Source organism: Myotis lucifugus, unplaced genomic scaffold (genome assembly GCF_000147115.1).
Source record: "Myotis lucifugus unplaced genomic scaffold, Myoluc2.0 scaffold_12, whole genome shotgun sequence".
In the NCBI taxonomy this organism is placed as follows: domain Eukaryota; kingdom Metazoa; phylum Chordata; class Mammalia; order Chiroptera; family Vespertilionidae; genus Myotis; species Myotis lucifugus.
The window spans coordinates 7,158,040-7,172,742 of record NW_005871060.1 but is presented as its reverse complement, the minus strand read 5'-3'; the positions used below and the strand labels follow the sequence as shown (position 1 = coordinate 7,172,742).

Here is a 14,703-nt window from a genome sequence, read left to right as displayed (position 1 = left end):
ATAATTTCTTACTGTCCAGCCCCACGATGCCAATGTGAAGATGTATTTGCTAAACTGCTGCCAGTAATCACTTCGGAATTACAGAAAACGGGAAAGACTGTAGTGTCAGCCTGGGTTCATGGGCAGGAGACAGGAACATTTAAAGTAGGCAGGGGATTTAATACGGTAAATTGGGGTGCTTGCAAAATCATTGGAAGGCCTAGAGAGGTGAGCTCTAGTCTGGGTTTCCCAAATGATTCCCCAGACATGCCAGAGCAAAATCATCAGGAAAGCTTCTACCTCTGAGACCCATGGAGTTTCCAGAACATCTTATTGTAACAGCGGTTCGGGAATCACAGAGCTGAAACTGTGCACTCAACACCTCCGCTGTCGCTACTCCATCGTGCTAGTGACGGCGCCCTGGAACCTGGAGTCCACCGCAGCCTGTGCTTCAACTCCTCCTGCCAGCACTCTGGAGAGTGATGTCAATCTTTGCTTCAGAAGAAGATCTCACTTCTCCATGAGACCTTGCTTGCCAACCAAGCAGTGTTAGGAGATGACCACCCTCACTTCTGCCTACAAATCTTTCATAGTTGCATCAGTGTGAAAGGACCTTATTGGAATCCAGAGCTCTAGCTGTAAAAGCATCTGGGAGTTACATATTTAACTCTTAAGTCTCCTTGATGAAGGAAGACATGATACAAGGTGGTCAAATGGAATTTCAATGAGCCAAACCACAGCCTACCACACAACTGTATACTGGCAACATTCTTATTCTTTCAGAGGGAGGAAAGAAATATCTGATAAGAAATATCTGTTGACATTGGTTCTCGTATTGGTTAAAAAAGATACCCTGTGAGCCATTAATCACTAGGAGTAGGGAGTGCCTTAAAAACAAATCATACTGGATAGCTTATTAAAGTGATAAGTAATAGAACCGTATGGCTATAATGTATCTAGATTTTAACAAGGCTTTTGCCTCAAACTTTTATATCATGGGGCAAACTTGTGAAATGTCAAGATAGTGGTATAGTTAAATGGATTTGTAATTAATAGACAGATTAAGAAATGCTGATCTATACTAATAAAAGCCTATGTGGTCATCACGCCCTCATGCTGTGACACCCTCATGCCATCACAACCCATCACCAGGAGGCTGCGTGCACAACAGGTGTGCGGGGGTGGGCGGGACTGCATGAGTGGTGAGGTGCGTGAATGGGCGGGGACTTGACCAGGAGGTGCATCCGGGGAGCAGATGGCGGCTGCCACTGCCCAAGGCCGGCCCGAGGCTCAGGCAAGCCACCAATGGCGGGCCGGCCCGAGGCTCAGGAAGGCCTCTGCCCAGGACTGGCCTGAGGCTCAGGCAAGCCGCCGATGGCGGCTGCCAGTATGAGGGCCTGAGCTCAGGCAATGAAGGCTGCGCCGAGGCTCAGGCAAGCTGCAGTGGCTGCGAGGGCCAAGGCATAAGCAGCCTCGCAGCTGGCAGTGGTTGCAGCAGAGGCGTGATGGGAGTGTAGCCTTCCCCTGATCGCTGGGTCACCTCCTGCAGAGGGACGCCAGAGGCAGCAGCAGCGAGAGGGTGCTGGGGACAGTGCCTTCCCCTGATCAGCCGGTGGTCTCCCACAGAGGCTAAGCCATCAGTAGGACATCCCCTGGAGGGCTCCTGGACTGTGAGAGGGGGCAGGCCAGGCTGAGGGACGCCCCCATCACCAGTGCATGAATTTTCATGCACCGGGCCTCTAGTTAGTAGATAAATATCCAGTTATAACACACACTATAGAAATTTATGTTGATCTTGCCCTGCATTACACAATGACTCCAGCAAGGACATTGACTTTTAAAACTAGCAATAGTCATTATCTCTTGAGTGCTCACTCCAGGTGAGGCACTATAGATACATGAAATTGTTATTATCTCTATTATAAATATGGGGAAACTGATGCCATAAAGTGCAAGTGGGTTGCCAATAGCTTTGTGTCAGGTAAGCAGCAGTACTGAGATTCATACCCAAAATTGCTTTAAGGAAGAGGTCACAGAGGGAGGGAGCATGCTACAACATTTCTAGGAGAAACTGGCCAGTGTCATAACTGCTCAGAAAGCCAGGAATTGCCATTCTCGGTTATCCCACCAGAAGTCCAGGCCCGGCCCATTATCTTGCGGGATCTGGTCAGTATCTCACAGACTGAAACTCATATTGACAAACGTCATTAAAAATTCACATATAAAACCAGATGCCAATTTATTAAACTATGAGAAATGTGACAGTCAAACTGACCAAATATGGACATTATTCTTGCCTGCAACATCTGAAAGAGAGCCTGATAAGCAGAACGTTGATTGCAGAGGATGGAATCAGACCGAGGAGACGCTGATCAGAATGCTAACACGCTGCAGTCTCTGACAGTCACAACAGGAATGCAAACATCTGCTGGCTGGCAGGACCTCTGATCTACCTGGGAGGCAATCTCTTATTTGGCCAGGCAGTGTCAGAATTTGCCTTTCTAACTCCTTTTTATACACTTTTATGATTGATTGCTATTCTTTCTTTAGATATTTTAATGATTTTAACTAAGTTGTTTTGGATTAAAAGTTAGTGGGGTTTTTTTCTTCTCTTTAAGGTGACTATTTTGATCAGTTTACTGCTGGTAAAATTACTTAACCTTAGAAATTATAATTTCTGTATTTCCAAATCCACTGTTGTCCTTGTGCACTACTTATAGGCTGCAGGTCCATCTGATTCCTTTACCGGTGCTGCCATTGGTAAATTAACAAGAACAAATAAGAACAAAAGTACCAGTGCTGACATACAGAGTTAAATAGCAGCACAGTTTTTTGTTTTGTTTTGTTTTTTTAAAGACAGCATTTTCATTTCACATACGCTCACTGTGAGTCAATGATGTGCAATGTGTGGTTATCAAAGAAGCCAGGATAGACTTCCCTGTATTAACTGTGTCAACATAATGAATGAGCGACTGAGTTTCTGAGAGAGTTGATAGCCTTACCCTTCACTGACACTCCATGCCTAGAGTAGCAATGTTGATTTAGTGCAGGGCTCACATTTTTAGATGATATTCACAGCCTGGAATATATTCTGAGGAACTGACCAGATGGAGATGGGCTTTGAAATCACATTCTGACAAATGGTGGTAGGGACACTGGTGATATTTAGCTTAAGGAAGAAAAAATTTAGGAGAAAAGCAAGAAAAGCTTAGTGTTATTGAGTGCTTATAGGCCAGCCAGGCATTGTGCTCAGTCTTTTAAAGGCTTCAAGCATTGTGGGTCTATCATAAGGAAAAGGAAATACTTCACTTTGAGTTCCCCTGGAAGGCAGGGCAGACAGTGATCAATACATCCCATGGAAAGACAACTCTGCTTAGCAGAATAATGGCATTTATAACTCTCAAAGCTGTTCAACAGCAGAAGGAGCTGCCTTAATGTTAAAGGGGCTCAAGTTTTTGGAGATGCTCAAGCAGAGACTGGTCAGACTTTTGATGGAGATATTTTGGAGAGGAATAAGTGCTAAATGGAGGCATGGATCAGAGGAACTCTGAGACTTTGTCCTGCCTTATCCTGTGAGTGTATCGTTATCTTACAACACAGTTATCCTTTTTGTTTGTCTTTCAGTTTAGTGGCATCAACCTTAAATTGTAAATGTCACTTCCATTTCAGTAGATTAATTGTGGGGACACTAGTTGCTATGTCATTCCTGGAAACTAAGACAACCCTTCCTGGAAACTCAGACAATTCAGCACAACTTAGAGTGGCAAGGATGGGAAAAACATTTCTGAGTAGGTCATTAAGTATGATAGCAAGAAGAGACCAACTTCCTCATTTGTCCCAGACCCATGTATTCTGAGAATGGGAGAAACAGGACCATATATTGATTGCTTTTTCAAAGCATGGTAAATGATCATTCTCAAATAGTTTGAAAGCTTCAAATGTAAGTGGCATTTATTTCCATGTTTGTATTTAAATAATAAATATTATTGATGCGTCTGAAATCCCCTCTGATTGCATTCTCTGTTTTGAGCTTTGTTAGAGTTAATGAGGGAACTTTGAGTTTCAACCAACTTGTGCTTTCATGGCAATCAACATCACACCTTAACAACTGGTACCTTTGAATGGGGAAAACATGAATGTCCACATAAAATAACCAAAGAATGATGAACCTAGAGAAAGCCTAACTGTCACATCAAACTAGAGGAGAATTGCAAGCCTAGAGAGATGAAATGACTCACACACAATTACATGGCTAGGGGGGAAGCTGAGCACATACCTTTCTTCTCTTGTCCCCTCACTCACTGATGCAATTATATGTTGTATTCTTGCCATGATTCCTTTTCTTTCTTTCTTTTATATTTATATTCTTGCAAGTAGAATTTTTTTATATTGGTCACTCATATCTTCTCATTTTTTAAAAAAAATCTTTATTGTTGAAAGTATTACATGTGTCTCCCTTTTTACTCCATTGATTCCTTCTAGCCCTCTCCCCCCAACCCCTGCCCGCCCACCCAAGGCCTACATCAACCTATTGTTTATGTCCATGGGATATATGGATATATGGATATATATATATATATATATATATATTCTTTGGTTGGTCTCTTCCCACCCACCCTCATCTTCCCTCCGAGATTCAGCAGTCTGTTCCATGCTTCTATATCTTTATTCACAGCCTTGTTGATCTGTGATGTGAGGAGAGAGTATCTGAGTAGTATTCTAATATATATATATATCTCCAATATCCTTAGTTCTGTAGGCAGGAATTCTAAGGACTCTTTTGTTTTTAATCCTGAATTGTTCTTGGATCTCTGCAGTGCTGCATATGATGCTGTCCTTGACAGAAATGTGGCCATTAAGAAGCTCAGCAGACCCTTTCAGAACCAAACACATGCCAAGAGAGCTTACCGGGAACTGGTCCTCATGAAGTGTGTGAACCATAAAAACGTGAGTTGTTATTTTTAAAGCTCTGATAGTGGGAGGTTGTGAGATCGGGGAAAGAAAATTAGTATGCCAACTTGAGTAGGAAAAGCTTTCTTTACTTTGCAATTTGTCTTTAAGGTTGTTTATCCTGTCCATATGCTACATTTAATTTCATTGTCCTCATGGTAGCTTTCTGCTTAAAAAATCATCTAAAAACCATATGGCATGGAGGGGATAAATTTGGTGGATATTTCCCTGTTATGAAATTAACCGTATTTGGTTATTGTGCTCCAAATTAAGTGGAGAGCTCCATTCTTCTCCAAAATAAAAACAAACAAAAACAAAAATATCCTATAGAACAATATGTTATGTTTCTTTATAATTTCAATTTAATTATTAGCAGATGAAGATTTGTATCTCCCTTTTCTTTTACCTAGAGTCTGGTAGTGGCCTCCACTTGTTCAGTGCACATGCTGTGCTTTGGCAAATTGTTTTTGTAGGGCTGCACAGCCGTGCAGGGGGATATTTGCAAAGCACTTCAGAACAGGATCATCAAGAACATTTCTCCTTGGAACTCAGTAGGGTTCAACCATAATGGGACTTTCTTCACTTCCAAGTATAGGCTTCTTTAACCACAGGCAAAGGCCACTAGAATTCTTTCTATGTTTTCATTCTTCTTAGTAAGGATAAATGGGAGATAATTCATTGTTGTAGTAATGACTATTATTAAGAAATAAAATATATAATAAATATAGTACATATAAATCTAATCTAATAATAGACAAACAGGGTAATTGACTGTACCTTCGCTAATCCTTCCATTGGCTAATCAGTGAGATATGCAAGTTAACCGCCAACAAAGATGGTGGTTAATTTGCACACATAGGCGTGAAGCAGAGCAGCGAAGGCGCTGAAGGCAGCTCTGGCTGGAGGAGCGAAGGCCTGGGTGTCGGATGCTGGAGGAAAACCGGTGCTGGTAGCCAGGGGAAGGGAAGGCCTATTGCACGAATCTTTTCGTGCAACAGGCCACTAGTATATAATAACTAGAGGCCCAGTGCATGAAATTCGTGCATGGGTAGGGTCCGTAGGCTTGGGGCCAGTGATCAGGGCTGATGGGGGCCTTCCGGCTGTTGGCTGGGGCCTTCCTTCATCCCGCGCTGCTCCCTGGTGGTCAGTGCAATCGAACTCCCAGTCTCCTGGTTGAACTCCTGAGGGAGCACTTTGCATATTAGCCTTTTATATATATAGAAATTATCCTATATAATAAAAGCCTAATATGCTAAGTGTCCGGCCATCCAGTTGTCTGTTCAACCAATCAAAGCGTGATATGCTAGTGATATGCTAAGGCCGCTCAACCGCTCGCTATGACATACACTGACCACCAGGGGATAGACAGTTGACCAGTTGACCAGTTGCTATGATGTGCACTAACCATCAGGGGCAGACAGCCAACTGGTCGACCAATCGCTATTATGTGCACTGACCACCAGGAAGCAGATAGTCCGACTGGTAGGTTAGCTTGCTGCTGGGGTCTGGCCCATTGGGACTGGGCAATACAGGGATGGACATGCCCTGGAGCCCTCCCATGGTCCCTTCTGCAGTTCCTCCCCAGCCACCGGCCTCGATCAGCCCCAATCAGGACTGGGAGAGACAGCCCTGATTGGCCCCGATCACTGGCCACTTGGAGGGACCCCACCCGTGCACAAATTCGTGCACTGGGCCTCTAGTTATATTATAAATTATTATAATACTACTGTATAAACAGTAACTATTATAACTCCCTACAAAGTTTTTCTTAAGTAAGAAAATCACACAGAATATATGAAACTAGAGGCCCAATGCATGAAATTTGTGCATGGGTAGGATACCTAGGCCCGGCTGGCGATCAGAGCCGATCTGTGGGACAACTGGCAGGGCGATCAGGGGGCCCCCCCGCTGGCACCCACCATGGCCAGCCTGGCGCCGCCCACTCACCGACCCCACCCCCCCCAATCGCCCTGCCACAGCTGCCAGTCACCTCCCTCTGTGGGGCGACCAGCAGGGTGATCAGGGGCCCCCCACTAGGACCCGACTTGGCTGGCCTGGGGTCTGCAGGCTGGAGGCAGCTCCTGTGTTGAGTGTCTGCCCCCTGGTGGTTAGTGTGCATCATAGCAATCGGTTGTTCCACCTTTTGGTCAATTTGCATATTAGGCTTTTATTATATAGGATTATCAATGTAAGCTTATAAATAAATGAATTTGTCATAAGGCACATCTATCAATGGCACTAAGAAGAAGCAAATATATGAGTGTTTAGTCAAATGATATTTGAAATACAAATATGTGGATTCAGGCTCAATGGCATTGTTTCTCTTTTCCTCTATTACACTGTGTCAATGATTTTTTAGTTTAGTCATTTGACAAATATTTGTTGAATGAATGAAATGTGCCAGATATAGATCTAGATATTCTGAGTACTAAGAATAGAGCAGTGAAGATAGCAGAGACGGAGTCCTGCCCACGTGGAGCTCATGTTCTAATGGCAGAAAAGCTCATGTCCTAATGGCCATCTACCAAACTGATGGGTAAAAGTATGGAATGGCAAATGGTGATAAGTACTATTAAGTAAAACAAAGCAAAGAAGGAAGATAAAAATTCTGGTGAATGTGGAGTGGTGTAGAGTTACTTTTTAAAATAGGCTGAGCAAGAAACACCTCTCTGAGAAAAGGAAATATTATGAAGTATGTACCCATCTTTAATTTGGCTATGCAAGGAATATGGTGCTTCTAGAAAGGAACATAGAAATGATGGAAAAGATAATTCCTAAGAAAAGTAATTCTACTAAAGCAATTTGTTCTTTCAGTATGTTAAATAAAGACAAGAGCAAGAAAACCACATGACCTATGCAATCTATTTTTATGATAGCAAAGAGCATGAGAAATACCATAGGCAATGGAAGTAGGATGGATACTAGTAATGAAGCAACTGTGTGGAAAAGTTTGACAGTTTGTGTTTTCATATGTTTATATTTTCCTAGTCTTCCTTCCTGCCCTTATATACAATAAATGCATTGCAAAGGAATTTCCACTTACTTGGGAATCATACTCCCCATTCTTGATGGGGAGGTTCACATTTATGATACCTAAAAAGAAGTTCCAAATTGAAATGATAATTCTTAAATGGCATCCTACCTGCTACCACCTTTTGTGTGTGTATGTATGTATGTATGCATGCCTACATGTATAAAAGTTTATGGAAATAAATTCTGGAACTTGTTAACAGAGAGAAAATTCACTTACAACCAAGTGTAAATTTCACTTCAGTACTTGTAATATTAAGTAAAAGCAGTCAGAATGCAGAACTCTGTTAATGCTGTGGAAAGTAAAGTGAAACAGTGAAGTAATTCCAAATAAAAATTTAATAACAGCAACGAGCATCCATTTAGAAAACAAATACTTAATTCTAGGAATTGGTAGCCAGTGTGACTGTGAGGGCAGGACAAACACTGATTCATCGCTGTGCACTTTAAGATACTGGAATAGAGGAGCTGAATCAGACTCCTGCCTGGACATTGTTCAACTAAAATGGAAAGACCTGTGATGATCTGCTTCTAAAGACAAAACGTTAAGTGCTTATTAGTAGGATTAGAATTCATAAAGGAGCAAAAAAGAAAGAGGAGAAATTCTCAAAAGGAAATCAAAGAAGTTGAAAGTGATTTTTTATTTTATTTTTTTTAAAGGGCATAGGGAAAGGAAAAATAAGAATAGATAATGGTGTGAAATTTACCTTTCAAAATAATAAATCTTGATATGGGTTATTTGTATGTATTATGTTGTATTTATATGTGTCTTACACCTAGTTTCTGGTTTTTGTTTGAAAATGTCAAAATGAATTACATTCCAATACTGATAAAATACTAGAAAACCAGACCCACTATAAATATGTTCCAATGAGAGATGTACTACATTGACATTTTTCAACACAGACTATAACTAAGTATATAGAATGACAAGGTACTTTACTAACAAGCTTTAATGATAGTTGAAATGATTTTATTCTTTATGAATATTCCATACTGTAAGGTTGTTTTAGTAGAGATGATCTTGGGTTTTTTATATTATAACCATTGACATATATATGAGAATAATGGATGATGTTATAATTTTTTTCTTAAAAATTCCTCAACAAATGAAAACTACTTAATGCCTAAAAGCATTCTTTAGAATTGATTGCTTTTCTTAGATGTTTAAAATGATTGTTTTATTTTTATTACTTCATGTTTCTGTACCAGTTATTAATTTTATTAATTCATGTTTTAAAGTTGTATAAATCTTAAACTTTACTCATCAAATTTTTGTGAAATGGTTGCATCTATACTGTGAGTAGAAGATAGGTATCTATATTTTTAATTTTTATTTCCTGTTGGCACATTAGTACAGAATTTTTAGCAGAAAGAACATTTCAGCTATTTGTGTATGCAATCTATTTGGAATATGGCAAAGGAGATTTTTTTAATTTACTTATACTAGAAGGTAAAATTCTTTACTATCAAATATATAGCACAAAGCAGGAGACAATAAGTTTAATACTAGTAAATAAACTTTTGATAACTTTTTCTCATTTTCTACTAAATTCATTTTTCCCCACACCTACTATTGGAACATAAACTAAATTAACAATAAAAAATCTTGAATTAGAGGTTCACCTTGAATTAGAGCATCATCTTGAATTAGAGGTTCACCTTGAATTAGAGCGTCATCTTGAAATAGAGCACCACCTTGAACTGGAACACCACCCAGCTCACTTAGAGGAAAAACATGGCCTTCCTAAGTCTTGTTGGGTGTTTCACTGCTGCTCCCTTTTCTTACATTCTTTTCCTTCTTTGTTTAATGACCTTGTATTCTACCAAGTAGAACCATATTCTAATGCAGTATCACAATTACATATCTTCTCTGACTCTTTCTTTTGCTTAAGAATTTCAGCTTTTTAATTGTATTTGAACCTGAAGACAAACCATATGTCCTTTCTGAGTATATTTTTCCATGTTCTGTGAGACAGTTCTAGAATTTTTTCCAACTTTTCTGTTTCCATCATAGCGCTAGAGTGTGACTTTGAGTTGGAAAAAATGCTAGTCTAAATATGCTTTTAAAATAACTCATTCTCTCCCTTTTCTCTTTCACTCTTTCTTCTGTCCTTTCCACTCTTTTCCAGATTATTAGTTTACTAAATGTCTTCACACCCCAGAAAACGCTGGAGGAGTTCCAAGATGTGTAAGTAATAACTCATGAAGGAAGGGAGAGCATAGCACTCTAGTAATTCAAGGGAAATTGACAACAATAAAATAGATGAACTCCCTTGTAGAGATCAAAGGGACATGAAAGTTGGCAGCAAATGAAAGGGATCTAGGGACAGGACAGAGGTTCTGTTTCTGGTGTTACTTCTGGTTCTCTGTGCTTTGTTCCGTGTTCTTGTTTCAGTTGGAGAAAATATGTTATTTATTATGTGTTTTTTGTTATTGCTGATTCTGTGAGTTATTTAGAATGAGTTAACTCCCTTTGAAAAATACTACTAAAGAGAGATCCGATAATAATTATCTGTAATATTTATTTTTATGGTGCCTTTGATTTTGTGTAAAAAGAATCTACCTAGAAGTACAGTGATGACAAGCAGAGGAGAGAAAGTAAATCACACACCTTATCTTGTGTAATACAGATGCATTGCATTTAGTGGAAGATGCTATTTTGAAATTTTTTCTTATTTATAATCGTAATACTTGGGAAAGAGTTTTAGGAAATTCAGGGAAAAGGAGAACAAGACAAAAGCAGGAAATATATGGGCAGGAACCACACACTAATAAATGCTTCTTCTATTAGCAACATGTGGTAGAGTTACCATGAGTTGCATGCGTGCAAGACTTAGAAATATTTCATATTCTCGATTCAGTCAAATGTGGAGCTGGGGAGTTAGAAAGACATACAGATTTAGGAGAGGATTCTGATGTATTTGAAGGACTAAACAGATGATCTGGAACTAAACTGTGGATTTACCCTTCCAGTTACTTAGTAATGGAACTGATGGATGCCAACTTGTGTCAGGTGATTCAGATGGAATTAGACCATGAACGAATGTCTTACCTTCTATACCAAATGTTGTGTGGCATCAAGCACCTTCACTCTGCTGGAATTATTCACAGGGTAAGAGCGCCTACTACAGAAATATAATGAAGATGTTTTAGGGAAGAGAAACTAACTGAAGATGATTTTCTTTATGTCGGGGGCTAGGTTAAGTAGACTGTCCTTCCTCATTTCTTTAATGTTAGAATTAGCACATAATTCACTAGTGTGCAGAAGGAAACGTAAGCTGTACTGTAGTTGATGTTGTTTAACGTTGTGTTCCAGCTCATTGAGAGTCAGCTTCTGAGAAGCCTCATGTCTTCTAGCCCGTGATTGGCAGAGGTCGCATGTGAAGTTGAAATAAGACAGTTCATTTACTCAGTTTGTTTCTGACAGAATAGACAGCTGCCCCGATCTGCTCTCCTGTCAGACCTAGACATGAAATATAAGCTGAAAGGTTTATGTTGTCACAAGGAGAGAGCTAACAGATGACAATAAACCCCCCGCCCTCTAAAAACGTTTTTCAATATGAGCCTAAACTGTAAAGACAGTTCTCTTCTGGGTCTGGGTTTAACAAAGTTCCTGAGGTTATTACAAAAAATCCGAAAACTCATTGTAAACTCTTTTGGGGCAACAATCATTTGCATTATGTGGGGCTCTGCAGTAAGGGGAGGGGGCCACCAGTGCTACTGCAGGACTACCATGTTGATTAAGTAAGTAAATGAAAATCACAGGTTCCACGTGATGCTGGCTTTTCATTCCCTCTCTTGTTCCTATTGTCAGGATTTAAAACCAAGTAACATTGTAGTCAAGTCTGATTGTACATTGAAAATCCTCGACTTTGGACTGGCCAGGACCGCAGGCACGAGCTTCATGATGACTCCTTACGTGGTGACGCGTTATTACAGAGCCCCTGAGGTCATCCTGGGAATGGGCTACAAGGAGAACGGTAGGGATGCTTCTGACTCACAGCCACGGAGACTGTGAAGGAACTGAGTACATGTTTCAGATAGCCAAGAATCATACTCTCTTTCTTGTATATAAATGTTATTTTTAACAGGGCTGCCAGCTTTTGTATTCAGAGGGGTTTTTTTGTTTGTTTTTTAAAAACCATACTACTAAGAAAACTCACTCATTAAAAATGTGTAGGATGCCTCCAAGAAGTAAGCTTTGCTAGAAGAGCACTAAAATGTTCTAGCTGCTCCCTTTTCTTACATGCGTTTTCTTCTTTGTCCCACTAAACAGTGAAATGGATACTACTGAGCACACATGCTGTAGGTACTGAGGAAAAAATGCTATTTGAGTTGCAGATCAGCTCAAAGTGAGTGAGGAAACAGGAATAAATCTATTATAGTTAACCATTTGGCTTTATGTCATATGTTAGAGAGATGGCCCTAGTCCTAGGGAAAGGCAAACGAAAATACACCACACATGTTCGGAGTGGGAATCTTTACAAATGCACAATGAATACTTGATTTAAAATAATCCAGATTGTTCAAGTTGGATGAGAGTTTCTTTATTGCTTTAAACTGATCTGTATCTAATATTTAGGGTAGCAGTTGCCTAGTAAATTTTTTATAAATTCCAAAAACCATAGAGAAAATTATTTTATACTACTGCTTTCATAAAAGAAACCTTGTAGTCATGAACACTTTAAAAGAAAAAGTAGAATCTTCAAAATGTATTCCAATATGTTTTTATTGATTAAAATGAAGGATTTATAAGTACCTATCAGAAAGTATCGCAATATATTATTTCGAAAAGAATTTTTAACAAATAATATAGCATATTAAAAATAACATATCTAATATATTTAGGAATTAAAATAGTTTTAAATTATAACTTTATATGTACTCAGTACCTTTCATATTTATGTTATACTCTATTTAGTCCTAGCCATCCATTTTAATAAGTTCTATAAAAATAATTACCATTGTATTTTTATGTGCAGGTGCTATAGGTTAGGTACTTTTATGAAAATTTTGGGGTTATCAAAGTTTAAAAAAAATTTTGTGTACTTCCAGATTAGAAGAAAGCCAATACTTTTGTGCATTTGTATAGAAGAAGAGAAAAAGTCAGCCCCCAGGAAGGTCAGGTTCACTTTGGTGGACAATGGAAAAAGTCTGTTATCTTTTGACTTGGAACAGGCAAATCTAGTCTAAATTATTTGGAAAAGCAGATATTTGTATACATTCTTCCCAAGTTATTTTTTTAAAAATCAAAGGTAAATCAATTTATAAAGCCAAGAAATCAAGGATCTACAGAGGCTGGGGGAGGTCTGAATTTGCCTGTTACGGCTTTTCAGAGCTTTGCTGCACAAATGGTGCATAATCTCATCCCTTCTCCTTTCCTCACTAGAAAGGGTTGCAAGTTATTGCCTTAGTTGTTTTTTTTTTTTGGCATCTCTAGATCCGTGCAGAAACCATACCTAGCACCTGTGCTGTTCTGCCACTTACGTATGGGAGGAATGTTATCATGCAGAAAAACCTGCTTGCGACATCAGGCATGCCCAGCTAACCCGTGCACCTAACCCTGCCTTCCTTCCCCAACGGGTGTTTCAGCCTAATGTTTTTGCCTCCAAGTTCCCTTTGTCCTTACTAAAAAGCTAGTTGGAAGAGGAGAAAGACTGGAAAGAGAAGGTGAAGCATGTTTGGTTAACAAGTATGATAAATATATGAATATAACAATTTTTAAAATACCTTTAATATCTCTTTTCACTTTACTTTCAAATGATTCTATTAAACGTGCTAATTAATGCTATGTTTTTTTAAAAGAATTTCAAGTGGAAACTAAAACTGATATTTATTTATAAGAATTACTTATGAAGAAGAAGACTAAGTCCTAAAACCAGGGATTCAAATTCTTCTGCCTTAAAACTATGGTTCTGGCCACTTCCTAGTTTCTTGGATTGGGTTGTACATACCAAAAAAAAAAAGTATTCCATGTAGCTGAACAGGATAGAAAATGGAAACAGCCTCTGTCCAGGTTGAAGAAGATACTTTTGGTTAGTTGCTACTTTTCCATGTCACCATTTCCTGGCACTAAAGAGGCACCCATAAAGTAATTTTCAAAAATTAAATTGAGCCCTCATACTAGACATTGATTATGTAATATTATAGTGCTGGTTTAAATTCATCTTTTTGGTCAACGTTTGGTGGGAAACAAAAATTGTACCTTCTAATCAACTGTTCTTTTTCCTCCTCCTTCAGAGATCAGTTATCTTAGTTAACTTTACTTTCCTCCCTTTTCTTCACTTCCCTCTCTCCTGTTCTAGTGGATATATGGTCTGTGGGATGCATTATGGGAGAAATGGTTCGCCACAAAATCCTCTTTCCAGGAAGGGACTGTATCCTTGTACCTTTTGCTGCAGCTTTACATGTCTTGTTCTCTCTCCCTTTAAACACCTAACAGTTTTACCAGGAGAGGAAAGATAGAAGCAAAAAGTTGGGTAAGTGGTGTAATTGTGATTTTTTTTAAAGTGATGATTTCTATAATCTGACCAGTACTGAAGACTACCTACCACAATGATTTAATTAAATTTCAGTGGGCTTTTTTCTTTTTAAATTATTTTGTCTACAAATCAAAGTAGCAGTACTATTTTTTTTCCATAAATAAGAGAAGCAACCAAATCCCAAATTGTTAAAATATATTTATCTTTATAATTAGAAAAATAAGCCACTGTTTGCAAGTATTTTCCATCTGCTTTCTAA

The 14,703-nt window shown here is 39.1% G+C and overlaps 1 protein-coding gene across 5 annotated transcripts in view; it reads left to right on the top strand.

The window, feature by feature from the left end:
- The window catches only part of MAPK10 (mitogen-activated protein kinase 10), a 273,125-nt gene that overhangs the window by 185,638 nt on the left and 72,784 nt on the right, over positions 1 to 14,703 (top strand). For 3 of the 5 annotated variants that reach the window (XM_006084581.3, XM_006084583.3, XM_014452044.2), the window contains exons 5-9: positions 4,797 to 4,926; positions 10,092 to 10,150; positions 10,936 to 11,074; positions 11,777 to 11,942; positions 14,268 to 14,339. In XM_006084581.3, the coding sequence (XP_006084643.1) occupies positions 4,797 to 4,926; positions 10,092 to 10,150; positions 10,936 to 11,074; positions 11,777 to 11,942; positions 14,268 to 14,339 (566 nt within the window). The remainder of the gene's footprint in view (positions 1 to 4,796; positions 4,927 to 10,091; positions 10,151 to 10,935; positions 11,075 to 11,776; positions 11,943 to 14,267; positions 14,340 to 14,703) is intronic. The other 2 variants (XM_023750290.1, XM_023750291.1) reach the window with 1 other exon arrangement.